This window comes from Sesamum indicum, linkage group LG9, assembly GCF_000512975.1.
Source record: "Sesamum indicum cultivar Zhongzhi No. 13 linkage group LG9, S_indicum_v1.0, whole genome shotgun sequence".
Lineage (NCBI taxonomy): Eukaryota > Viridiplantae > Streptophyta > Magnoliopsida > Lamiales > Pedaliaceae > Sesamum > Sesamum indicum.
Window position 1 is genome coordinate 826,772 of NC_026153.1, and position 27,617 is coordinate 854,388.

A 27,617-nucleotide genomic window follows, 5' to 3' on the forward strand; every position below is an offset into this window, starting at 1 on the left:
AATTCAAATTTCACTAAATGTGTAGATTAGTCTAATTTTATATGAGTTTATTATAATTTACTATTTATTAATTTTTGATTGTATTGATACATCAATTCAAACAATGTATTCTTTAGTTGTTCAAATTATTAAAATATTGATGTAATAATATAATTACTGTTTCTCTCGGAAAAAAAAAATCATATTTTTGTCCAAACTATTGAAACATTGATGTAATAATATAATTATAGTTTCTCTCCGGAAAAAAAAAACATATTTTGCAAATTGTTAAATGAGATTTCTTTGTTGTGTTGCAGTCGGTGAAATTTGAAATTTTCCAATTACTTTTTTTTTAAATTAATATTCTGCAAAATTCCCAGATGCTATTTGCTAATTTTTCACCATGTTTTTTGCAAATTTTTCCAGATGTTTCGCAACTTATAGCAAATTTTGGCTGAACATCTGTAATAAAAAAAATCATTTTATTGCTGAACATAAATTCGGTTTTAAAATTTGATTTCTTTAACATAATTAATATTCGTGCAAGCTTATGATTAAGCGGCCCAAACTTGTATGAAATTGCAAACGCAAGTTTTTACGTCTTTTGGTCCCTTCATCAGTAATCATTTTTAAAATCAAATCATATCAAAAATCACATTTTGATACATCTATATATATATATATAATTTATAGCTTGTAATTCCTCTCCTCACTTTTATCTAATTACCCATTATGTCCATTAAATATTTTTTAAAAATTTTCTTTAATCTTAATAATAATATGGATTTTGTAATTTAACCAGTCTGTATTTTTATAATCAAATCATGAAATCAAACCGTATAACACATTTTTTATTTCAAAATTAGTTCTCCATTAATCAATCTTTTAAAATTTAATAAACTCTAAAGCCCTTATAAACCCGGCCATACTTCCTCTTTAGTCTTACTGTAAATGTCTATAATCAAATATAAATTTTCATAAAAAAGATAAACAAAAAAAAAAAGAATCATTATTGATAGTTTTTGTTTTTTTTTTTTCTGTTTCACTTTACTTCATCATCAGATCTTAAACGTTCGAAACATCTTTAAATTCTTGTCTCTATTCCCATGTCTTATTATGTATCTCTCAATTATATATCTTTATTATTCCCCCGTGTGCTTGTGGCCTCATACTCACCCCCAACATTAGCTAATATGAAAAGAGACCCTTCAGCTTCTTCAAATTGCATTAGGGCCCCATCATAATTGACAATGTGAAAAGAAACCACACAACTTTTTCCATTTCTTTCTTCTCTTGTTTCTCTTGCTAACGTCAAATCTCTACCTATGACGAATTGCCTCCTTTGGTGTCTCCCAATCCAAACACAACCACATGTATGTTTCTATACACAGATTGGTGTACTATGCAGGAATCTGAGCTTAGAGTCAGAATAGTATCACATATCACGGATCGAGTCGCCCAACAACACTAGGCCATTTGGATTCGTGGACGAAAACGTCATAAAAGAAAGCTTATTCAGACAATAAAGAAGAGGGGACTGGAGACATAGTGACTGGAATCTAGTATACAGATGAAGGAACCTGAGCCCAGGTTTGGAAGTCAAAGTGCTGCCATTTGCATGATTTAATGCAGGTTATTTACCTGGCGGGTTACTTCTGAGACGTTTCTGCTTTTCCAGATGCGGAAGTGAAGGAAACTGGAGTCATGGGGTGGTCCTTAACGGTGAGACTGAGAACTTCAGGTCGAGAATAATGCCCGACCACATCAAAATCAAATTTGGCACGAGCCACCTCTCCAAGATCTTTGCAAGAAAAGAAATAATAATCCAATTAGGACACTGTTACAGAATAAATAAAGTGATATCAGACATCAAGTGACGCACCTAAATCAGCAGATATGAGTGCCTCCCCTTCATAATTTGGACCCGCCAGCACAGTTCCCATCGGCGAAATGATGACGCTACCACCGGCACAAACAACTGAATCAGGCAGAAGATCCTCTTCTGTGCCAGTAAAAACGTAATCAGGCGGAGGTGGATAGTCTTTTCTTCTGCAGAACTGATTGGCCGATAGGACGAAACACCCGCCTTCAACAGCAATGTGGGTCATTGATGCTTGCCAAACGTCTCTGGCATCAGCTGTGGGCGCACAGTATATTTCAACACCTGGAAACACGAACCTCAGGAATTTAAATAAAGCAGAATGAGGGGAAAAACAGATGATTCAAAGGACAAATATTGCTAGTGAAAAGTAAAGATAGGTCACAGAAAACTGGCCTTTTGCATACATTGCTGTCCTTAGAAGTGGCATTCTGTTTTCCCAACAAATTGCAGCACCAATTTTGCCAATCGGTGTCTCAAAAACAGGAATTGTCGATCCATCACCAAATCCCCAAATGACGCGCTCCAGTGCTGTAGGCATGATTTTCCTATGCTTTCCGAGGAATCGACCTTGAGAATCGAAAAACAGGACAGTACAGTATAGAGTGTATCCATCCCTCTCTATAACGCCTATTACTAAATACACCTTATACTTTCCAGCCATAGCAGCCAACCGATCAACTTCAGGACCTGAAAAACTCGAATCAAATCAGATAACAGGATAGCATAGAAAAGGAGCACCAAGAATGAGTAACTAATTAAGCAGCTGCTAAACTTCTTTGCAGCGTCTATATATCGCGATGAAGTGTTAAAGGCTCCAAGAGGAGTTTCAACCATCATCTTTTAACAGTTTCACCTCGTGTACATACTGTAAGAGCTTGTAGGTTTGTTTCACATAGCATTTCGGACAAAGCTGATTCACAAAAAAAAAAGGGGGGGACTGGTCAAAAGAGTTCAGATATGAGTTTTCTTTATGGCTGACATGAGGGTGACTTCAACTAGGGAATTATATCTTACTCGTTTCTGAGTAATTTCATACTGATACTTAGCAGCCTCTGCATATGCTTCAGAAAGCTCAACCTTGCGAAAAGCATATCCAAGAGATTTATAGCACTGAACATTTATTTACGGAACCAGTATTATCTCTAATAAGTAGTGATAATAAAAATTTGAATACAGATTATGCAATAACCAAAGCACATCTTCAAACCCTGCAGAAGCAGTCAGATAATAGCACATAAAGACCTAATTCCTTCCCGCATAACATAATATTTCAAAGGAGTAAGTCCACAGTCGTACCACATCATGATACAACAAGAAGAAAAAAATATCACTTTTGCTTCTTAGGCTTGTAGGTCAAGTTTAACCAGACAAATTTAGAGGCAGGATGAGGTATATCACGATATATACATTAGAGGTTTTTTCCCTTCTTCTTTTGCAAGTTGATATCTTCTCTTCTATTGCAAATTTCAACCATGCGTTTGCCGTGGATTCATGAGAATGATGTTGAATATTGTCTCTTGACATAAAGAAAATAGTTGGAGAAAGAGTAAAAGAGATGGATGGATAATCATGTTGCCCCAGAATATTAGCATGAAGGATCACCATAGAGGGAGATACTCAGACAATATTTTCTTTCCTTAGCCATTTTAACTGCAACGAAACAGCAGGTGCAATGGCACCAAACCTCTATGTCCATCTGTCAAGGTATTTTACAAGATATACTTGATCATATCCGTAAGAGTAAGTAACAACATGAAATCTTGCATTTACTCTTTCACATCAGAGCTAATCAGGATTGAACACTTACACTGCATAAAAACATGTTCTCAAGCAACAGAATGCAGAATTGGCAGAGGTCATTTTATTGTTCATTTTTGTAGATAAAGAGATAACATTGCTAGTAATCTAACCATGATTTTCAGGTAAGTATTAAATGAAACTTGGAGTTTCACATTGTAATCTGTTAAAAACTCATGTGCTCAAACGGCATATGATGTTCTCCTCAAATAAACTTTACAGTGAAACTTATCCGGAAAATCTGAACAGCCATTATGTTGATTAGACCTGCAGAACAGATTCATACCAGGAACATCAATAGCAGAGGCATGATACTTTCTGAACTCTTCTCTACCCTTGGCTGAACGGTTACCAATTGCAACACCAAAAGTAGATCCACGTGGATAGCCACCAATGAATGCTTCAGGAAACACAACTAATTGAGAACCGTATGAGGCTGCTTCAGCAAGCAGCCTTTCAGCTTTATCTGAAAGCAAAACGGAACACATTTGTGATCACCTTACTACAAATAACCAGGGCAGAGAGTTGGAATAGATAAAACAAAAGGCATAACCTAAACTCAAATAGTAAAAAAAGATACCTTAAAAGTGAAAAGGCACAGTCGTCAGTTTACTTATTACTCAACATAGTATTTTGAATCAATTCTTGTGTGTACTAAACGAAATAGATAAAATAGTCAAGCTGAAAGATTGTGCATATTTGTGTCTGAACTTAAAGAACAAAAGAACCAGCTGATGGCTGCTACCCCTTCTACTGTGATTTATCCTTTTCAGAACTTCACATGATCGACTGCCGCAGTATAAACTAACATAAAAAAGAAGAATATAACGAGTTGTCTTTTTCCTGAAACAAACTTACGTAATTATGTGAACTTCACCAGGTAACAACTTAATTCTAAACACTGGCCTTTTTTCATGAAATTACTTCAACCAGAAATTCTTTCACTCAAGGGTTCCTCCACAGCCAAACATGACCTCTTGAGCAAAAGACTTCCTCTTTAATGCAGTTCAAAAGCATCAGATACACAAACCAAGAAACCAATTTTAACCTCTCACTTTCTAATTCAACCGTAAGCCACACAAATTCAGATGTGCCACCTACTCAAAAACCAACGGATTCTTATAAGGGAAAAAATTAAAGAAAAAAAAAAGGAATCCGGAAAAGCCATTTGGAATCTCCTCATTACTAAATTCAGCATTAACAGAAAAAACAAAAAACTGGAGTAAACATCAACCAAGCCTGCAAACCAGCAAGAAAACAAAACCGGAAATGGGACTGACCAAGAGTGGCGGGAGTGTCATAGAACACGGTGGCGGCCTGCACCACGGTGGCCCGTATGGTCGGAGCAGTGGCATCAGCCCCCATATCAACCTCCGCAAACAATGGGCCATCATTCACAGTTGCACTTGGAACTAAAGCCATGTCTCTAAGCTTTTCCGCTAATTGTATTGTCTCTTCTGCTGTTTGAGTCCGATTAGGTGACGGTGTTGCCACCGCGCTATGCATGTGAAATGCCGAAAGGTTGCAAGAAAGGCGAGCTGATCATTAGCAAATTTCGGACAGAGAGCTTTCTAGAATTCGTCAAGAGTTGAGGTTCAGTTCTGTACAAATGACGAGGAGAATACATAGAGAGATAAAGGACGGGTGGTTCACTGGACTTGGACTTAACTCTGTCGGATGGTATGATTTTGAAACTTTATTGGGTCGGCCCACATAGAGAATATATTAATTTTAGTTGCAAACAAGGATTAAATTAAAATACCATTATTATTACTCATTCTATGTATGGAGGGTGATAAATAATTTTTTATTCTATTACATAATTATATTTAGTGTAAATAATTCTTCCAATTTTTGAATTAGTAAAAAAAACAAATATAAATAGGAGTAATTATAATATGCCTCTTGACTGATAATTTACTATAAGAGTATTTATCGTCCATTCAAATCAATCACACCAAAACATATTGTTGAACTTATACGTTATTAAAATGTTTTGAAGGGGACTTGATTATTCCAACCCGAATAATTATATTTTGCTTAAAGAATATCTTATAGAAAACTAAAGACATCTTTCATAATACTTTTGCTTTAAATAATTTTTTTTAAAAAAAAGTAATCATTATTTTTTACTTTATTTATTTAAACACTCTTACTTTTACAAAATAATGATAAAAGATAACTTGAATATTAAAATTATTTGAAAACAAACTGATATTAAAATTAAATGAAGCCTAAAAGTATCCAAACATGAATTTTTAGAATAGTTTAATGAACATGCATTGCATCATAGTAATATTCCAAGAAAAGTTAACATGTTTGTTTTGTTTGTTGTTCATGTCTTTAAGTTGAGATTTATTATTGCAACCATCACTCATCTCTTGTAGTATTGCAAATTCAATGGACAAGATTATAGTAATATTGGACTGCCAAGAAAGGCAAGATTATAATACAATTTTATTTTTCTTTAGTGAATTCATTAATCTATATATGAGTACTAGATCATTGGGGTGCAATTATAATCTTTTTAAAATATCTTCTAAGGTGATTGAATGTTTAAAAAAAATAGAAATTTGTTTGATAGAATTCTTCTTCTTTTTTTTTTTCCAAAATGTTATATCTCATTTTAAAATAAGTTTATAAAGTATTTGAATAAAATAAAAAATTAAAATTTATAAAATGTTAACAATGACAAATTTATTAAGATCCTATAAATAAGTCAGCTTCTTACTTTTTCTTTTAAAGAACTTATAAGCTCATAACATATTATTTTTAGAGTTCATAAGATCTTTTTTGTATAATAAATTTACCAAACACTTTGTAAGATTTTATAACTGTAAAACATCTTAATATTTTATATAATATTTTAAAAAGTTTACAAGCTCACTCAAACACTCTCTTATTTTTAAAATATAAATGATATTCGATTTTGATAATATTAATAATATTACAAAATTATCATTATAAATAAAATATAATATTTTATGAATTTTAAAAACATATTGTAATTATTGACCCACATCGAAATATATAAGTAATAATTAGCCCATACATACTTCTCTCCTAAAAAATAAAAATAAAAATAATTGGGTGAATTCCAGGTGAGGTTGAAAATAAGACCCGCGAGAGCGACGACGTCCTCTGTGGATGTGGATTGCAGCCGTACGTTGTTAGAGTGACAGATCGCTGCATGCAAACACAAGTAAGACCATACGGACACGTCCACACTCATCCCCCCACGTGATTTTCACGTTTTACGCTCCAACCAAGGAAGGAAGGAAGGAAGAGCTTCACACTAACAAAAATGGTACAGAGACTTCTCGAGCAGTCCCACTTCAGAATCTGTTCTTTACTTTGCCAACAACACATCTCTCAATCAAGAAACCTATTCGGAAACGTGCGTCAAAAGGGCTTTTCTTTTGTACCTATAATTGGTGACGAAATGGATGGAAGCGAGAGAAAATTAGGATCTTTTGCAAGAAACAATACTAATATTTCCATGGAAATCTCCATAGCAGAAGCCTCCTCTATGTTTCCGGGTTTCCGGTTTTCCCCGACAGACGAGGAGCTGATTCAGTATTACCTGAGGAAGAAGCTTCAGGGGTCCGATGAGGGTGTTGAGGTTATTCCTGAGGTTGATATTTGTAGGCATGAGCCTTGGGATTTACCAGGTTCAGTTTCTTTTCTTCTTTTCAAACTTTCTCTTGATTATTCACATGTACACACACAAAAACGTATATACACGGTGACTAGGGGCTCCTTATACGCAGATTACTGTCCACAACTGACATTCAGATTTGATTTTCTTTCTGGGTTTATAGAAAAATATTTCTTTTGTTTCTGGTGGAGTGGGGTGGGGTTGGAGGTGCGACATGATCTCTTGGGAAAAGATGATATTTGCGGATATATTGAGTTCTTTTACTAGTTATTTATTGCGGTTGTTGGTGAGCGGATCTTTAGATTAAAGGGTCTGGATTTCAGTTGATGTCAGTTTGTGTATCATTCAATTCTTGAAAGGGAGTCATGATAGATAAAATATTCCGCAGAGGTTGGAATAGTGGATCTTCGAAACTTGGGCAGACTTAACTTAGTTGAAAAGGTATAGATACCTTGATTTGAGAACATTAAAGATAGCATAAATCTCAAATGTTTATATCCTAGTTAAACCTCATTATCCCTGGCTTAACTGAAGTAACTTTCAGAATCTTGTCTCTTATTGTGCGCAACAGGCCTCGTGTAAAAGAATAGTCTAGTTTCTGAAAATTTGGTATCAAATGATGTTAGCTAGTCAGGAACAAAATAATTTTGTTAGCAATGAAGCGATGGATGTCGGATTATATATCTATGTAGATGATCTTGTTAGAAGGATAGTGCAATTTTATGGCTCCTAGGAGCACACTGAACTGAAGTATTAGAATGTCCATGCGTTTGGCTTCCTGATTGAGGCCCTTAGGTACAGGTGTTTGTTGCGGCAGTCGTGGCCCAGTCATCTAAGCCTTTTGCTGTTTTGTTTATCACACATCATGTTGTTTGGGAAATCTTTTAATTGCATTTGATTGGGATTGGGAACTAATTGGTTCTTCATTCAAATGAAATCAGCTCAAGCCATTATTCAGTCGGATAATGAATGGTTCTTCTTTTCTCCTCGTGGGAGGAAGTATCCAAATGGTTCTCAAAGTAAAAGGGCAACTGAATCCGGATACTGGAAGGCAACAGGAAAAGAACGAAGTGTAAAATCGGGTTCAAATGTAATTGGCACAAAGAGGACTTTAGTGTTCCACACAGGTCGGGCACCAAAAGGGCAAAGAACAGAGTGGATAATGCACGAGTATTGTACGAGTGAGAAATCCCAGGTGAGTGATATCATTGCCATGGAGGGCAAGAATTCCGTGTCTGCATGCGGCGTGCTTGCATAGTTTTCTACTGCAGAAATCGTTTTTCATTGCACAAGATCTAATGTTGATGTGGTACATTTGTGATGATTAATTAGTACCATAACCATTAATTCTTGTTCTGTTGTTCATGAAATTGGTTATTTGCTTAATTTTACTGAAAGAACGTGTATAAATGATAACTGCACAATGTCTTAACTTTTCTTTTGATCAGTGATAAGGCCCTCTGCTATAGAAATACCATTGACTTGTGGAAACCTCAACTGATGCTGTACTCAATAAAAGGAAGAGAAACCTTAAAATGAGTATGTGTTGATGGAGATGCATAAGACAACTATCTTGATTTTTAACAATTAGTACTCAATGAATTTATGAGTTAACCTCAAGGCCAAGACACAAGCAATGTTGGAATTTACCCTTTCCTTTGTCTAACAATTACTAAATCATGGTCACAAAAGTAGGTAATCTGTACAGTTCTTCCATGTTGTCTTTGGCTTCTTTATAGTTTGTTGAATCTTTTTCTTCTCATACCTTAATCAGGGTTTCATTTTTATATTTATTTCCGCCACACTTGCATAATGCATTTGCTGACTATGTAATCTTTCTGTGTGGAATTAAAGGACGCTATGGTAGTTTGCCGCTTACGGAAGAACAGTGAATTCCATTTAAATGACAATCTGAAAAAGAATTCTATCAAGAAGGATTTGCCAGCAGTAAATAACAGTATGACTAGTTTATCTTGTGGTGAGCAATCCGGTATGGTTGATGGGGTGAAGCCAGTTGATAGCTGTTCAAAGGACTGTACTAGCAGTTACAATTCTCAGTCTGTAGAACAAGTTGACACTGGTGCTGAATCTGATGATAAACAACCGAGTGATTTCTCTCAGGACGGCTGTTCGAGCCTCAAGAAGGTTTGTGTTGATCGAGTGCATGCTTATTATCTATTTACTTCAGTTCAAACATCTTGTTTCTATGAACTTAGGTTACTGAAGCCTAAAATTTAGAGAACTCTCTAATTTCTTGAATTAAATATTTTAGTTGGTTCTCCCTTGCCGATGCTTTTAGTCAGTTCATACTCGTGGTTCCAGGATTATGCTGACGAAGAGGATTGTTACGCCGACATAATGAAGGACGACATAGTTAAGCTAGATGAGCATCCTGGGCCGTCGGTGGTGCCTGTTGTAAAACCCAAGTCTGAACTGAGGAACAATCAGGCCACTGTGTCTTTGCTTCCTTTCCAGGGAACCGCAAATCGACGGCTCAGACTGAGAAGGCATAGGATTGAATCTTATCAGGAGGGGCGAATCGAGATCTATAAATTTGTGAAACAGAATATTCCTATTGAGGGCGGCCCTGATTCGAACACTTGGCGGAGACCTGAGAGCTTGATCGACAATTTGACGACTAAAAAGATCAAACTTCCATTCTTCCTGCTTCTCTTAACGTTAATCTTGATGATACTATTTCTGTCCTTCATAGTGGGATTCCTGGCTGATCATAATGGATAAGACGGGTGATTCTTCCAAGCCTGGCTGACTTTCTGAATTAAAGATTGTCACATATTGGCTGGTACGCTTATCATCCCATATACTGAGCAAACAGTGCAAAGAAGAAGCGCATCAAGTTTTGATCTGTGGAAAGTGAGATGACAATGTATATGGGAATTATGATGGAGCAGTTGTATTATACTGTAGACACTCAAAATAGGGTACACGTACAATTAGTGTCGTTGATTACAATGTGTGTGGGATTTAATATGGATTTGTGTGTACATAGAATTGATTACTTGGTAGAAATAGATACTGTATATTTGATGTATGGATCATACCTTGCTGGAGCTGTATAGGTTTACCTGGCAGTTCCTGATTCATGGTATCAGCACATTTTGTGTGTTCAAGTCCGTGTGGTACCAGAGTGAGTTGTAGCATCACAAGAAGCAAAGAATGCAGAAAATTGTTGGTTTTGTTGTTGTAACGTCAATGTAATAGTATGAGATATTATCTGATGTATGCGTGAGTTTTCCTGGACAGGGTGCTGCCTGAAGGCATCGTTGTAAGTATTTATCAGGTAACCTGATTAAGTTTTGTGTGTACTGAAATGTTGGTTTTTTTGTTTCCTCCCAAGATCGCATTGTTTTCTCTTTGCTCCAGACGTCAGGAAAGTTGAAACCCTTGAAGGAAAAAGAAATATGGCAAAATGTCTTTATAGTTGGGAGAGATTTGTCTTATACCAGACCGGTGCCTGTAGTATTTTATCAAAGTCACGTGATGGATTGTCGATGTCGGCTCAGTGAAAGTCCTCAGGCGATCAAGTCAGTTGTGATGAGATAGGTTGATAGTGCAATGACATCTAATAAAAGTGCGTCGTCCTGCTGATGATTTTGTATTTATCGCTATTCAATTATTTTAGTCACCTCCAAATAAAGTGAACGTGTGTGGCTTGAATATGTCGGTAGACCAGCATTTGAATGATCCAAACAAGATTTTGATCGATCATCCTGATTCATAATCCATTGTTTTTCCTTCATTTCCTTCCAAGTTTGTATGAGCTCACAGTAGACTGATGGATGCTCGCTGCCTAACGAATGCCTATGTGGACAAATGCAAGAAGGACCGTTGGGAGGGTGACAGGAAATTGCTTCTGTTTCAGATAGTAAAGGACTCTATATTATAGTGTTCGCTCATTAGACATATATGCCTGAGAAAAATAGAATCTTTAAAGCTGTTAAGGTGAGCAGAAGCTGTTTTAGCGAGAGCCATGCCAAGCAGTTCGGTCCTGTCTGCCGCAGCCAAGAGGTAACATAGAATAATGAATAGAACTTATTATTTGATCATTTTCCAGTTTCATCACTTAGACAAAACAGATTTCTCTGTTTATCCTCTTCTGTACGTAATAACCATTGTTAGTTACTAACGTACAGTGTCTGAGCAATTTCCTGTTGATTTGAGTTGACTTGTTACACACTGAGCAGCTTGCAGCCTGTGTCATTTCCAATTTCTTGTCTTCTGGTAGATTGGAAGGCAAAGTAGCTCTAATCACTGGAGGAGCAGGTGGCCTCGGATCAGTCACAGCAAAACTCTTCCATGAACACGGTGCTAAAGTCTTGATAGCTGACGCTCGGGATGACCGAGGCCATCTGATCTGCCAAAACCTGTCTCCAGAGCGTGCATCTTTCATCCACTGCGACGTAACAAGCGAATCAGACATCCAAAATGCAGTGGAGACCGCAGTGTCAACGTATGGTAAGCTCGACATCATGTTCAACAATGCAGGAATTTTGGACCCCGTGATACCCAACGTCCTTAACTACAGTCAGGCCGACTTTGAGCACGTGCTTCGCGTTAATGTCGTTGGTGCCTTCTTGGGCACGAAGCATGCTGCTAGTTTCATGAAACAAGCCAAACGAGGGAGCATCATCAACACAGGGAGCGTCTGTTCAGTCATTGGTGGGTGGCTACGCATGGCTACGTGATGGAGGGAAATAATAAAAGACTAATATACCCTTAGTATGAAAGGTAGAGACAAAGGCGCAAAAAGAGAGATTAAACCTATCACTCACGTGGATAATCTCAGAAACGGTTAAGGGCAATCTTATACCCGAAAAAGGTGGGCCACGATCGCGAGATGACCTGTCGTGGAAGCGGGTATTAGGATCGTGCAGAGGACACGAGAAGGGATCAGTATAAAAAGGAGGAAGAGAGAAAAAAGGGTTGGTCTGGCTTTCATATTTCACTTTTCATATTCTTTAGTATTTCTTTTACCGGATAAAATTCTCTATACTGACTTGAGCGTCGGAGTATCTACGCCGGTACCTAACCCGGCTAGGTAACGCTTGTTCTGTTTTCAGGATATAAAGGGTTCGACAGAGTGACAGGGACGATAACAAGCGCGACCCGCGATCTCGGTCGGATCATTTGGCGCCGTCTGTGGGAAACGTCAGGTGACGGATTGGAACGTGTTTGAGAAATGGAGACGCCTGCAGAAGATCAAGCACCCGTTGTACATTTATCACGGCAAGAAATGGACACTCCCATGACTGATCGGGAGGGAACCGTGCAACTGACACGACGGGAATTACAGCAAATGATGGAAGAAGCAGGGAGGAAGGCCTTGGTAGCCTATGAGAGAAGAACGGCAACTCCTTTAGAAAAGGAAATAGCGGGAAAAAGGTTGTTTCAGGAAAGAATCGAGGTGCAAGACAATGAAGGAATGAGTAGACCGGGGGCGACTAGGAGGGGCCCGCAGCCCTCTGATGTGGGATCCAGTAGCAGGGCTTTAAGTCGTCCCAGGGGACCAGCCATATCTCGAGCTGAGGTGGATAATGTTAGTAAGCAAATAGCCCAGTTAGGAAAGCAAATAGACGAACTCAAGAAGAAGAGTTGAGGAAGAAACAGCCAGCTAGAGGAAGAAATACACGCGAAGATGAAACGCCTTGCAGCAACAATACTCGAGAAAAAAGCGGAAGGGAGAGAACAATTTGAAATACGTCCGTATATATAGGGACCAGCCATATCTCGAGCTGAGGTGGATAATGTTAGTAAGCAAATAGCCCAGTTAGGAAAGCAAATAGACGAACTCAAGAAGAGAGGAGAAATAGTAGCCCACAATCGTAATTCGCCATTTGCTAACCGTATACTTACAGAACTGGTCAACCCGAGCTTCAGGATGCCCGACCTCCCGAAGTATGATGGAACTCGGGACCCACAAGAGCATCTGGCTGCTTTCGATATGGTAATGAATTTATATGGACAATCGAGCTCTATAATCGCCAAGTTGTTTGTTACCACGCTAACAGGAAAGGCCCAAGAGTGGTTTACGAACTTGCCCCCAGGCAGCATAGATTCATATGAGCAACTAGCACAAAAGTTTGCATTCCACTTTGCGAGCAAGAGAAAACAGAAGAGATCAGCTACACATTTATTTACTATTCGACAGGGGGAAAAGGAAAGTCTGAAAAATTTTATGGGACGTTTTAATAATGAAACGTTGGAGGTGCAGGATCTTAGGATAGACATGATGACCAGTATCCTAATTCATGGATTGAAGAAAGGAGTTTTTGCATCGGCTCTAGCACGGGACCCGCCAATAGATGCAGAGCAGTTAATGGCAATGGCGCAAAAATACATTGATGAAGAGGAGATGAATGCAATGAAGGATGAGGAGTGGAGAGTTACATCAGAACGAGCAAGAGATGGGAGATTCACCAGAGATCGGGATGCGCGACCAAAAAAGGAGAAAGAAAGGGAACCTCCTTATCAGCCGAAATATAGCAGGTATACCCCTTTAAATATGACTAGGGCTTCATGATGGTGGAAAAAGATAATGTTTTGATGTGGCCGAGGCATACGAGGATTACTCCAGCCAAAAGACATTCGAACAAGTATTGTCGGTTTCATCGAGAAAGAGGGCATGATACGGAGGAATGCTATCAATTGAAAGATGAGATAGAGCGACTAGTGCGACAAGGGTATTTCAGGAGACAGAACCCCCATACTTTTGACGAAAGGAGACGAGATGGGACGGGCAGATCGAGTAGTAGGGATCGCAGGTCAAATTGGGCAGAGGAGCGAAGGACTCAGACAGTGGCGGAGAACGCGCCTGTGAAAGGCATTATCCACACTATTGCAGGAGGATCAGAGGGATGGTCGAGAAGAGCTAGAAGGAGATTCGAGAGAGAGACTAGGTGGGAGCGACGTAAGCAAGGGGTGCATATAACGAGCACCCACGAGATCGTATTTGGAGATCAAGATGCAGGAACCAGGGTCGTGACAGATAACGATCCCATGGTGATACGAATGGACATAGCAAACTTTACAGTCCATAAGGTTTTGATAGACAACGGGAGTTCAGCAGATATAATATTTAAGGATGTATTGAATAAGATGGGGCTTGATAATATAAGGCTGGAGCCAGTAAATATTCCCCTGGTAGGGTTCGGAGGAAGCGAGGTCGCATCACTAGGGACAGTGAACTTACCTGTTTCTTTGGGAGAGGAGCCAAAACGCAAAACATTGATGGTAAAATTTCTAGTCGTTGATATGCCTTTTGCTTACAATGTTATCCTGGGGAGACCTGGGCTTAATTCTTTCAGGGCAGTTGTATCAACATATCACCTCAAGATGAAGTTCCCTACTCTAGCTGGAATAGGGGAGGTTGCGTGCGATCAGATAGAAGCCAAAAGGTGTTATAATTTATCTGAGTGAAAAAAATGAAAAGAGAAAATTTCAAGGGGAGAAGAAAGAAGATTGGCAGGCACTGAAAGCGGGGAGAATCGAACCTGTTGATCATAAAGAGGTAGAGTTGATACAAGGAGACCCGACCAAGGTCACTAAAATAGGCTCGAACTTGGGACAGTTCGAGGGAATTCTGATTACTTTTTTAAGAAGTAACGTGGATATGTTTGCATGGGATCCGTCAGATTTTCGGGGTATAAACCCGGAGGTGATAGTACACAGGCTAAACGTAGACCCATCCATGCGACCTGTCCAACAGAAGAAACGAACTTTCGGAGGTGAAAAAAATGCGATCATCGAGGGAGAGGTGAATAAATTAAAGCGGGTTATGTATCTGAGGTTCAATATACGGATTGGTTGGCCAATGTGGTCGTGGTGCCGAAGCCAGGGGGTAAGTGGAGAATGTGTACAGACTTTACGGATCTCAATAAAGCATGTCCGAAAGACCCTTACCCGCTTCCCAGGATTGATGTCCTAGTTGATTCGACGGCTGGATATAAGACATTTTCCATGATGGATGCGTATCAGGGATACCATCAGATTTTTATGGCACCAGAAGATCGAATAAAAACATCCTTTGTAACTGACCGTGGGATTTATTGTTATAATGTTATGCCTTTTGGATTGAAAAATGCAGGGGCAACATATCAAAGGTTGGTGAACAAGATGTTTGCTCGACAGATAGGGAAAACCATGGAGGTGTATGTGGATGACATGTTGGTTAAAAGTCAACAACCAGACGGTCATTTGGAGCATTTGAAGGTAGCTTTTGCTATCATGAAAGAACATGGGATGAAGCTTAATCCTAGCAAGTGTACATTCGGAGTAGGCGGGGGCAAATTTCTTGGATACATGGTCAGCGAACGTGGGATTGAAGCTAATCCAGAGAAGATAGAGGCCATACTGAACCTGAAGTCGCCTACATCCATTAAGGAAGTTCAGAAGTTAACAGGTAGAATTGCTTCTCTTAATCGCTTTATTTCTAGGTCTGCAGATCGCAATTTACATTTCTTTAAAATATTGAAGAAAGTAAAAGGATTCAATTGGACCGAGGAATGCGAGCAAGCTTTTCAGGAGTTAAAGACTTATCTGAGATCGCCGCCTCTTTTGGCGAACCCTAGAGAGGGGGATGTATTATATCTTTATTTGGCTGTTTCTGATAATGCGGTTAGTTCAGTATTGATAAAAGAAGAGGGAAAGGTGCAGAACCCGGTGTACTATGTAAGTAAGATGTTGCAAGGAGCGGAAACTAGATATGCGGAGATCGAAAAGTTAGCGTTGGCGGTGGTGGTGACAGCCAGGAAGCTAAGGCCATACTTCCAATCACATCGGATAGTGATACGAACTAATCATCCACTCCGAAACATTCTTACCCGACCGGAGGCTTCAGGTAGAATGATAAAGTGGGCAGTTGAGTTGGGGGAGTTCGACATCACCTATCAGGGTCGCACAGCAGAGAAAGCTCAGATTTTGGTTGACTTCATGGTGGAGATATCCGGTACCCAGAAAGATGTAGAAACATGGATGTTACATGTGGATGGATCCTCCAATGCCAACAATGGTGGAGCAGGGATATTGATCGAAGGACCAGCAGGCATGGAGATTGAGGTCGCTGCTCGACTGTCTTTTCCTGTTACAAATAATGAAGCCGAGTACGAAGCTTCCGGTAGAATGATAAAGTGGGCAGTTGAGTTGGGGGAGTTCGACATCACCTATCAGGGTCGCACAGCAGAGAAAGCTCAGATTTTGGTTGACTTCATGGTGGAGATATCCGGTACTCAAAAAGATGTAGAAACATGGATGTTACATGTGGATGGATCCTCCAATGCCAACAATGGTGGAGCAGGGATATTGATCGAAGGACCAGCAGGCATGGAGATTGAGGTCGCTGCTCGACTGTCTTTTCCTGTTACAAATAATGAAGCCGAGTACGAAGCTTTACTCTTGGGTTTGGAGCTAGCACTAGAAGCTGGAGCGCAGATTCTTGAAGTATACACTGACTCGCAACTAGTCGCGATGCAAGTTGAAGGAATATATGAAACTAAAGAAAGATCTATGACAGATTATCTGAAGAAAGCAAAAGAATGGATGCAGAAATTCTCCAAGTGCACTGTTCGGCAAATTCCCAGGAATGAGAATGAAAGAGCCGATGCGTTATCAAAGTTAGGAGCTACACTGGCAGGAATAAAGGATAGAAAAATCACAGTGATCGTAAAAGAACGATCAGCGATCTCCGAAGGAATAGAAACTAATATGGTAACTTCAAGATGTCTGTGGATAGAAGATATAGCAGCATACCTGAAGGAGGGGATTTTGCCTACTGATGCCGGACATGCTAGGCGCATTAAATTTAAGGCTCCAAGGTTTGCCCTAGTAGGAACACAATTATATAAAAGAACAGTCGAGGGACCCCTCCTCAAATGCTTGGAAGACACACAAGCCAAGTATGTTCTACAAGAAATTCATGAAGGGAATTGTGGAAATCATTCGGGGGCTAGATCTTTAGCTCAGAAGGTGACCCGGCAGGGATATTTTTGGCCCACACTAATGAAGGATTGCAAGGAGTTCGTACGAAGATGTGAGAAGTGCCAGAAATTCGCCTCGCAGATCCACACTCATGCGGTCCCGATGATCCCTGTTCCCATTACATGTCCATTCGACCAGTGGGGTATAGACATTATAGGACCGTTTCCTCCAGCGCGAGCTCAGAAAAAGTTTGTCATAGTTGCGGTGGAATACTTTTCGAAATGGGTGGAGGCAGAAGCTGTCTCAAAAATCACGGAAGGAGAAGCAATAAACTTTATATGGAAAAATATAATCTGCAGGTTTGGAATACCTCGGATATTGATATCCGATAATGGGACCCAATTTCAGGGGAGGAAAATAATTTCGTGGTTGCACGAGCTGAAGATACAACAAAATTTCACGGCGGTAGGACATCCCCAATCGAATGGTCAGACGGAGGTCACAAATAGAACCATATTGCAACATCTGAAAGCCAGGTTGAGTTCGAAGGCAGAATGGAGCGATGAGCTCCCAGGAGTACTATGGGCCTATAGAACAACTCCTCGAACCTCAACAGGTGAGACTCCATTTTCTTTAGTTTATGGTTCTGAAGCTGTAATTCCTGCAGAGATAGGAGAAGAGTCGCAAAGGATTACAAACTTTGATCCAGGAAGGAATGGAGAACAACGTGCATTCGACCTAGACATATTGGAGGAGAAAAGAGAAGCAGCGCGGATAAGGATGTTGCACCATAAAAGTCTAATGCTGAGAGGTCATGATAAGAACTTGAAGCCCAGATCGTTACAGGTCGGGGACCTGGTATTGAGAAAAGTGGAGGTCTCGAGGCATGTAGGAAAACTCGATCCCAACTGGGAGGGGCCTTTTAAAGTGGTTGAGATCGTCGGGAAAGGCACGTACAAGTTACAGGATGCTCAAGGCCAGGAGTTACCTCGACCATGGAATATTCAAAACCTCAAGAGATTTTATGTTTAAAATCTCTATCTATTGATATAGTACCGGAGGATAGGGAAAAGATCGTTACGTTCAAAAAGAACGATCTTAGGAAAGTTAATCTGGAAAAGATTGTGGTCTGAAAAAGACTGATGTAAACAATGACCTGCGAAAGGTTAAGGCTTGACCTGAAAAAGGTCACTAAAGTTAGCTTCCCTTCTTTATCTGTGAAAGATCATTTCAATTTTAAAGCTCCATCTACCTCAAGTTTGCTACAAGTAGTAAGTTGATCACATTAAATTGTATCTGAGAAAGATCAAATTGTCAATACCTTGAAATAGCAAAGTTACATAGTATCAGAAGAAAGATGGAAGTTACATGTTTTCTATCTCATCCATAAGAACAGAAAATTCATCATTTTCAGAGGGGGTGTCATCCTCCTCGGGTAAGGGCTGAAGGTTAGCATCCAAACTGGGGTTAAGGCGAGATATATCAAAGTTGGGAGCAAATCCTTGAAGATGAGAAGTCTGAGATTTGCAGCGATCAAAACCTTGTAGCAGGTAGTCGGCGGCTTTAATTTCTACAGCAGAGTCAAAGGTGGGGGTCTTTAAAAAGTCCCGAACGCCTTGGAGGCGGATCCCTCGAACCTGCTGATTAAACTCCTCCGACTTTAAGAAGATCTCGCGACCTTCAGCAACGCCCACGATCTTCCCCGCTGCATGACCAGCATCAAAACCTCGTTTCTCTCCTTCGGCAGCTGCTTTGGAAGCCTCAGAAACCACTTGTGCTTCAAGCTCTTTGATGCGAGCCTCCTGGGTCGATATCGACCTCGACCATTCTTCTTCCTTGGAGGAAAAACCAGCAAGCTGGGCCCTCAAATCGTGGATTATACGTTCCGCTGCTATTTGGTTATGACGAAAGCCAGCACACTTCAGACTAAGACCTCGCACGAAGTTGGATGCCTAAACAGAAGACAGTTAGGGAAATTCAGGGACAAGCAAAAATAATAAGCAGGAAAGAATACCTGTACAAGGGAGTGGGCGCAGTGTTCTTCCATTCGGGTGAATGAGGTTTGTAGGAGAGCTGCCTGATCGAGGGGAAGGCAGTTAGCATCATACAGCTCCCAGGAATCTTGGCCTGAGCGAGTTCGAAATACTGAACTGTTAGGAGAGATTTGCCAATCAGGGACCCATTTTTCCCCTTCCATTTGGGCCACAGGGTGATCGGGGCCACGAAGTTCTGATCGAGCAGTTCTCCAGTAGTCAGTGAGACCTCGCAGTACATCCATATTTCGCCTAATCTCGGACCCGGTTTCGGTCCCGTCCGAAGGTAATCCTCCACCAGATTGAGATTGAGTAGGTCCTAGGAGGTTAGGACGGAAGGGTGATTTCCCCCGGGACTTCCTCTTTCGGGAGGACTCAGCAACATCTCCGTCGTTTAGAGTGTGATCCTGCAATCTCCAGCTAGAAGACGGAGCGGCAGGGTGATTAGGGGGAGGAAGGTTGTGAGCCCGAGTCTCTTCACTACCCACTTCGATGGGAATCGGACAGGGAAGAGTAGTAGTATCTGGGGTTGAGGAAACAGCTGCCACAGGCTGTGAAGAGGCAATTTGCATAGTAGTTTGGGCTTGTGACCGAGCCTGAATTTGAGCTCGCAGACGCTTATTTATACGAGCTTGACTCACCATGGAAACTGCAAACAGAGAAAAAGGAGAATCCAGTTAAATGTGGTAGGACGAAATAAGAAGAAAAGGTAGAAAATCAGATCACCTAAGGTACCCTCCACCTGGAGAGGGGCAGGAGTTAGATGGGCGAGCCAAAGTATCTCTTCGACTAGAAGCTTCTTGGGATTATACCGGTAGGAAGTAATGTTGCTTATCTGATCCCCATCTAAGCCTTCACCTTCCGTAAGAGGGGTAGGTTTATCTACCTTCCAATCTAAGGAGAAAGGCCATTCGCGACCAGAAGGGGGTCTAATAAAGATAAAATGGGATTTCCAGGGACCGACATTGGAAGTAAGGGGGTCGAGGAACCTACACTCCTTTCGGGAGGTTAAGTAGAAGAAACCATAGTCTCCAGATCGTACGGAGGTCGTAAAGGAATATAACGACCAAAAATTTTCGAAACTGGGTTCAAACCTATGTACACGCATAACTATGATGAACAGAATAATGTGGCGTATGGAGTTAGGGGATAACTGCATAGGGCATAGATTCAAGCGGCGAAGGATTAGGGCTACGCTAGGGGGTAAGGGAAAGCGTAATCCTGCCTCAAAATGTTGCAGAGAAAAAGAACAAAACCCTGGAGGAGGGCGATGCATACGATCGGATGATAAAGGAATTATTATCTCATAGTTAGAAGGAATGAAGAATTTCTCTTTTATCTTCTGTGTTTGTAACTTCACAGTGCTAACTATCTCGGCCCAGGGAGTAGGATGTACGACAGGTTGGGGATTCTCAGGAGCAGGAGCTATACTTAAATTTGGGTTCCTAGTACGATTAGAACGAGGTCTGCGTCTAGGAGAAACCAGATCCCTCAGAAGCATGTTGGAAGGAGCGGACGAGGAGATATCAGCAGAATTAGAGCCTATGTTAGAGGTATTAGAGGAAGACATGGTACCTGGAGGACTCGGGGAAGAAGAAGAGTTGAAGAAGAAACAGCCAGCTAGAGGAAGAAATACACGCGAAGATGGAACGCCTCGCAGCAACAATACTCGAGAAAAAAGTGGAAGGGAGAGAACAATTTGAAATACGTTCGTATATATATATTTGGGAAGGCGGTGAAGAGATGACCGTTACCCAATCAGCACGTAACAGCTGCCCCTGTGAAAAACGTAAATCGATGCGCAGCTCGATAAGAGACACGTGGACAATCGTAAGGATATCAAGAATTGCAAGCGAGCCGTCGGACAGAGCTGTTCAACTTCTTGAAGTGACGACACTTCAAAAAGTGGGGGAGTAATGATGGAGGGAAATAATAAAAGACTAATATACCCTTAGTATGAAAGGTAGAGACAAAGGCGCAAAAAGAGAGATTAAACCTATCACTCACGTGGATAATCTCAGAAACGGTTAAGGGCAATCTTATACCCGAAAAAGGTGGGCCACGATCGCGAGATGACCTGTCGTGGAAGCGGGTATTAGGATCGTGCAGAGGACACGAGAAGGGATCAGTATAAAAAGAAGGAGGAAGAGAGAAAAAAGGGTTGGTCTGGCTTTCATATTTCACTTTTCATATTCTTTAGTATTTCTTTTACCGGATAAAATTCTCTATACTGACTTGAGCGTCGGAGTATCTACGCCGGTACCTAACCCGGCTAGGTAACGCTTGTTCTGTTTTCAGGATATAAAGGGTTCGACAGAGTGACAGGGACGATAACAAGCGCGACCCGCGATCTCGGTCGGATCACTACGCAAGCTCCAAGCATGCAGTTCTTGGGCTCACCAGGAACACTGCTGTGGAGTTGGGACGTTATGGAATCAGAGTTAACTGTGTCTCGCCTTATGTGTTTCCCTCGTCGATGTCGAGGGGGCTCTTGGGTCGGGACGAGGATGACCCAGTGGATGACATTGGTTCCAATCTTGAGGGGGTGAGTCTGAAGCCAGAGGATGTGGCTGAGGCGGTTGTATATCTGGCGAGTGATGAGTCTAGGTATATGAGTGGGCACAACCTGGTTGTGGATGGAGGATTCGGTGTTATGAATTCAGCTCTCACTATGTTCAACAAATAAGTATCCTTTTCATTTTTGTTCTTAGGTATCATGTCCTGTGAAAGACATGGAGCAAACTGGTGTATGTGTTGACATTTTCTTCTTGTTCATTACATGGAATATACCAGGGAAAAGACTCATGCTCAATACAACAATATAATAACCGTTTAACTTTATCGTCGTCTCAGATATGGTCACGTGGTTGTTATTTTCAAAATGTTAACCCTCTAATTAATGGAACCAAAACAGCAATTAAACTTGAATTCAAACACGAGCAATTCCAGATTCCAGTTAATTGCATACAAAATCGAAGCTATTTTAGTCCGATTCTAAGAACTCATTCATCCACAACCTACAACTCTTCCCATGAGCACACCCCTCACCCTCCCCTTTCGTTGCCGTAGTCTTTGCCTTCGCCTCTAATTTTGGTTGTATAGAAATTGGGTCCTCGATTAAGATTTCTTGGGTTTTTTCTTCTTTCTTCCGGAGCCGGTGATATTCTTCCCTAATTCTGGTGGAATGGTATCAAAGGCAACAGTAGAAATCTAATATATATGAAGGGGCAATTTTGTTTCTTAACATTTTGATTCAGTTCATTCTTAAGTAAGGAGGTCACGTGCATCTTTTTAAAATTACAGAGAGTCTTCTTTGTATTTTTCATATTAGAAAAGGTGAATTGTATTATTAATAGGTAACATGCAATCCGCGCCCTTATTTTATTAAAATTATTTAAAATACTCTCTTACAAAATAAAATACCAAAAAATTCCTTATAATAATCAAAATATAGCAAACAACCCTCTTGCTTTAGATCTGTAGTGCACTCATTTTTCTTGTGACTTGGCTTTAATTTTCAACAATAAATTAATTTTATATCTTAATTTTTGGATCATAAACTTTTCTTGTTATACATCTAACAGTTACAATTTTAAAAAAATTAGATTAACGATTAAATTTTATTAGATTTTGTAATTCAATGGTTCAGATTTCATTTAATTTAAATTAATGGTCTAAATATATACAAATATTTACCATGTTTCACACCGAGACTTTTTTTTAGGGCACTGACTAAAATCTTCCACCATGTATATGAGGAAAAATTGTGTATTTATATAATATATTATATACCTATAAAATCTATATAATATATAAAATTAAAATTTTATATAGCAAAGAATATTTTTTTAGTCTGTTAAATATATTTTATACTAATTTTAGTTCGATAATTATGTATATTTTTTATAAGTCTATTTAGTTTCAAAACTGATGAAATTTAGTCCTTTGATGGTCAAAATTTTTTATTTCTGACTAAAAAAATGGCATAACATGCTAATTGAATATACTACGTGATTTTAAAAAATGAGTAGAATTGACATGTTGGAACAATTATATTATATATATTATTATAATTTATAAAAATAAAATTATTATTTTAAAAAAATAATAATTAACCTTCCACCCCCATCCCAAGACCGGTTCCCCATTTTCCACCCACCTACCTCCCCCTGCCCCCGCCCACAGTGAGCGCAATGCTAGATTTCAATGGTGATGCAATCACCCTAGCCTTTGACGGACGACGATGATCGCTTCTCTGTTGGGCCACCATTGTCGTCCAGGGTTGAGGAGGATGCGGCACCCTCCTCTGCAACAGCGAGGGAGGCCATCACTGCCATTTTTTAAAGTTAATTTTAATTAATTTAATTATATTTAAAATAATATTATATTATTATTAAATATTTATATATTATTTTGAAATTAATTAAATTATACAATATATATAATATTATATATTAAATTAAAGAGAAGGGCAAAATTGTACAAAGAAAATGCATTTTCCAGACTCGCAATCACAATCAACATTCGTGTACCACTAACTTTGCCTTTGAGGGATTTTTTTATTAATAATAAATGTAATTATATTTATTTTTTACAATTTTTTTAAAAATATTTTCAATATCATATAGAATCGCATAATGTTTGATTTCAAATTTGCTTCATCTCCGAGATGAGTCAAAACATGGACAATGTTTGCCTTGATTTGTTTTGAAAGTTTTGGTGGTATTTTAAGATGTTTTGAAATAGTGCCTCATTTATTTTTTGTCAAAATAAGTTTACACTAATTATAAGCCGTACAACTAAAAAAATTATATACATACTCATACATATATATAAATATATATAAAAAAGACATGATTTGACAATGAACAGTAGTTTTTGTCTCCTACTAAACAACATCAAACATACCATACTTATCTCCAAACATACATACTATTTCTAACACATACTTATTTATTTTTATTTTTCTCTCTCTATCTCCACAAAATATATCAAAATAAGTTAAAAATGAAATCAAATATAATGCTTGTATTTTTTCCTTTTTATTTGCCCGAGGTTCCAGGGAAACTTGGTCATTTTGATTGTGATAGATTTGTCTTATACAGGACCCATGCATGTGTTATTGCATCAAATCAAAGTGACGCCACGAACAGTACTCATGTGGGCTCAACGGAAGTCCAAGATTATCAAACTTGGGTAAAAGCCGCATACTTGGCTATTGGTATCCTCAATATGTCAGTAAACCAACATTTGGACGATTCTAATCACATATTTCTAAATTTAAATTTATTTTGGTAGAATATGAATTAATTATATTATAAAAATAATATGTTTATAATATTTGATTCAAAAAAATATTTATTTTATAATTAAATTTAATTTGAATGAGACTTTTCGGATTCATACGAAAGACAGAAAAATCTTCTCTCATTCTGTCGTTGCCTTCCAAGTTGAGATGAGTAGCTGTCAAGTCGAATAATAACGCGGATAGAGAGATGCAAGAAAAAGGCCATTTGGAGGTTCAGACGGGAAGAAAATCTACTAAAGTGTTGGGTCATTTGATATATTTGCCTGAATAGTATTTTTAAAGCTACTAAGGTAAGCAGAGACTGTTCTAGTGAGAGCCATGGCAACCACTTCGCTCCTATTTGCCGTAGCTAAGAGGTAAAATAGGATAATCAATACAAGTTCTCTTTTATCCTTTTCCAGTTAGATCACTAATTAGAAAAAAAAAAAATTGTATGTCTGTTTATCATCTGATCTGAAATAATCATTGTTAATTACCAATTAATTCCATTGTCCTTGCTTGAGTTGAATTCAATTCTTATACACTGATGAACCAGTCAGGTTCTTGCAACTCGTGTCATTTCCAATTTCTTGTCTTGTGGTAGATTGGAAGGCAAAGTAGCTCTAATCACCGGCGGAGCCGGCAGCCTCGGATCAGTCACAGCAAAGCTCTTCCATGAACATGGTGCTAAAGTCTTGATAGCCGACGTTCAGGACGACAAAGGCCATCTCGTCTGCCAAAATCTTTCTCCAGAAAGCGCATCTTTCATCCACTGCGACGTAACAAACGAATCAGACATCCGAAAGGCAGTAGAAACTGCGGTGTCCATTCACGGTAAGCTCGACATCATGTTCAACAATGCAGGAATCGTGGACCCCGTGATCCCCGACATGCTTAACTACAATCAAACCGACTTCGAGCGCGTGCTTCGTGTGAACGCCGTTGGTGCCTTCTTAGGCACCAAGCATGCTGCTTGTTTCATGAAACAAGCGAAACGGGGGAGCATCATCAACACGGCAAGCGTTTGTTCGGTCATCGGTGGGGTGGCTACGCATGGCTACACAAGCTCAAAGCATGCAATTGTTGGGCTCACCAAGAACACTGCTGTGGAGTTGGGACGTTATGGGATCAGAGTTAACTGCGTGTCGCCTTATGCGTTTCCTTCGGCCATGTCAAGGGGGTTCTTCGAACGGGACGAGGATGATCCGATAGATGACATTGGTTCCAATCTTGAGGGAGTGAGTTTGAAGCCGGAGGATGTGGCTGAGGCGGTTGTATATCTGGCGAGTGATGAGTCTAGGTATGTGAGTGGGCATAACCTGATTGTGGATGGAGGGTTCACTGTCATGAATTCAGCTCTCACTATGTTCAACAAATAAAAGGAAATTCTATCCCACATCGAATTTGGTTGAATTTACATTATGATTAGTAAAATACACTTTATGTGTAATAAGTTTACCATTAAGTTAAATGACAAATTATATGATAACACTTGCTTTATAATTGATATAGTTCAATTAAATTTAATTTAAAAAAAATTCATAAGTAATTATCCTTTTCATTCTGATCTTAGGTATCATATCTTGTCAAAGGCATCGAGCAAAAAAATACATGTATTGAAATCATTATATGAATATAATGTTTGTTTATCTTACACTTTTTGTCTTTTACCTAATAATAAATTCCAATTGAAAAGTTTTTAATCTCCGTAACTAAACTCTATTAAAAATGATAGAGTACAAACTTTGTTCGCTCCTAAAAATCACAAGTCGCTTATTATTTGATCTAACTATCTTAAACATAAAACATGTCATGCTTAATGATGTTGGTCAATCGTATACATTGGGATGATATATTTATATTTCCTTATTTATTGTCTGTTTATACAGATCACTCGTATCTATTAAAAAGTTATAGAAACCAATTCTAACAGCCTTTAAAATCTAAAATGCCCCTATTGATTTTGTCAAATTTTAATATAATTTTTTGGATAAACGGTGTAATTATACGTAGATTCCGTATAATTTGAAAAATTATATTTAGTACTCCTGAAATTTGCTCCTGTCTAACAAATAGGTCCCTTCATTATTTACTGAATTTGTTAATATTAATAAAAAAACTTAATGAAAATCGATATTTAATCTTCATTGACTTATACTGGCTTATAGCAGGTCAAACAAATTTTTTTGTAACTAAACTACTCTTATAACAGTAAAAAGATTCATCGTCACATGTATTAAGGTGTGAAGATATATAAGGATAATTTGATCATAAAAAATTTATTTGATATGTAAAAATCAGTAATAAGTTACTTGAAGGTAAATATGAGGTTTTATTCATCATTTTTGTTAATATAATCAAATCTAGTGAATTTTAACTAACGATTGGACTTATTTTTGTTAGACAGAAATAAACTTTAACGATACTGGATATAATTTTTTAAACTAAAGAAAATTTATGTACACTTACATTTGAAATAAATCGATTATGCATTTTTTGAAGCCATTTATTTTGGGTAAGAATTTAGATGTAAGATATGCTTATATGATGTTTTATCCTGATTTTTTCTTATCACATATTTTAATTTTATGAGAAAATTGATAATACATGCAACAAAAAAAAAATATTATATATAGTCGTGTCAATGTTATGTTATATCTTAATTTTTTTATTTTTTTTTATCACTGTGTCCTTGTCGTGTCCATGGTTCATCTTTTTTGCATTTTTATTTTCAATGGCAAACACGTATATTTCAAATTTATTTAGGTTTTTTCCCATTAAAAACTGTAAAATCAAATTAATAAATTTTTAATAAAAATACATATGAATAAATATATTTTTACTTTCATTACTATCTCAGAAATCAAAGCGGAAATGAAAACACAAAACCCATTATTAATTTTTATTTTCTCTCTCTAATCTTCTGCCGTTGCTGGTTTTATCAATTAATCGTAATGAAGCTTCAGCAATAATCTAATTACTTGCTCTCATTACCAGTGTTAACCTTTGGAAACAACACTTGACGGCAGTTTCCTTACCTCAAGCCAG

The 27,617-nt window shown here is 38.6% G+C and overlaps 4 protein-coding genes across 4 annotated transcripts; 3 read left to right on the forward strand and 1 right to left on the reverse strand.

The window, feature by feature from the left end:
- On the reverse strand, positions 1,233–5,288 carry LOC105170044 (bifunctional nitrilase/nitrile hydratase NIT4A). Its single transcript, XM_011090635.2, has 5 exons — positions 4,939–5,288; positions 3,945–4,124; positions 2,255–2,548; positions 1,862–2,143; positions 1,233–1,780 (listed from the first exon to the last, which is right to left on the reverse strand). Exons 1-5 carry the CDS (start codon positions 5,162–5,164, stop codon positions 1,629–1,631), a joined length of 1,134 nt encoding a protein of 377 aa, XP_011088937.1. The 5' UTR covers positions 5,165–5,288; the 3' UTR covers positions 1,233–1,628.
- LOC105170045 (NAC domain-containing protein 40) lies at positions 6,749–10,577 on the forward strand. Its single transcript, XM_011090636.2, has 4 exons — positions 6,749–7,329; positions 8,258–8,511; positions 9,171–9,461; positions 9,639–10,577. Exons 1-4 carry the CDS (start codon positions 6,963–6,965, stop codon positions 10,056–10,058), a joined length of 1,332 nt encoding a protein of 443 aa, XP_011088938.1. The 5' UTR covers positions 6,749–6,962; the 3' UTR covers positions 10,059–10,577.
- On the forward strand, positions 11,308–21,968 carry LOC105170234 (secoisolariciresinol dehydrogenase-like). Its single transcript, XM_011090906.1, has 3 exons — positions 11,308–11,345; positions 11,563–12,000; positions 21,608–21,968. Exons 1-3 carry the CDS (start codon positions 11,308–11,310, stop codon positions 21,966–21,968), a joined length of 837 nt encoding a protein of 278 aa, XP_011089208.1.
- LOC105170046 (secoisolariciresinol dehydrogenase-like) lies at positions 24,779–26,058 on the forward strand. The gene is made up of 2 exons (XM_011090637.2): positions 24,779–24,946; positions 25,174–26,058. Exons 1-2 carry the CDS (start codon positions 24,909–24,911, stop codon positions 25,946–25,948), a joined length of 813 nt encoding a protein of 270 aa, XP_011088939.1. The 5' UTR covers positions 24,779–24,908; the 3' UTR covers positions 25,949–26,058.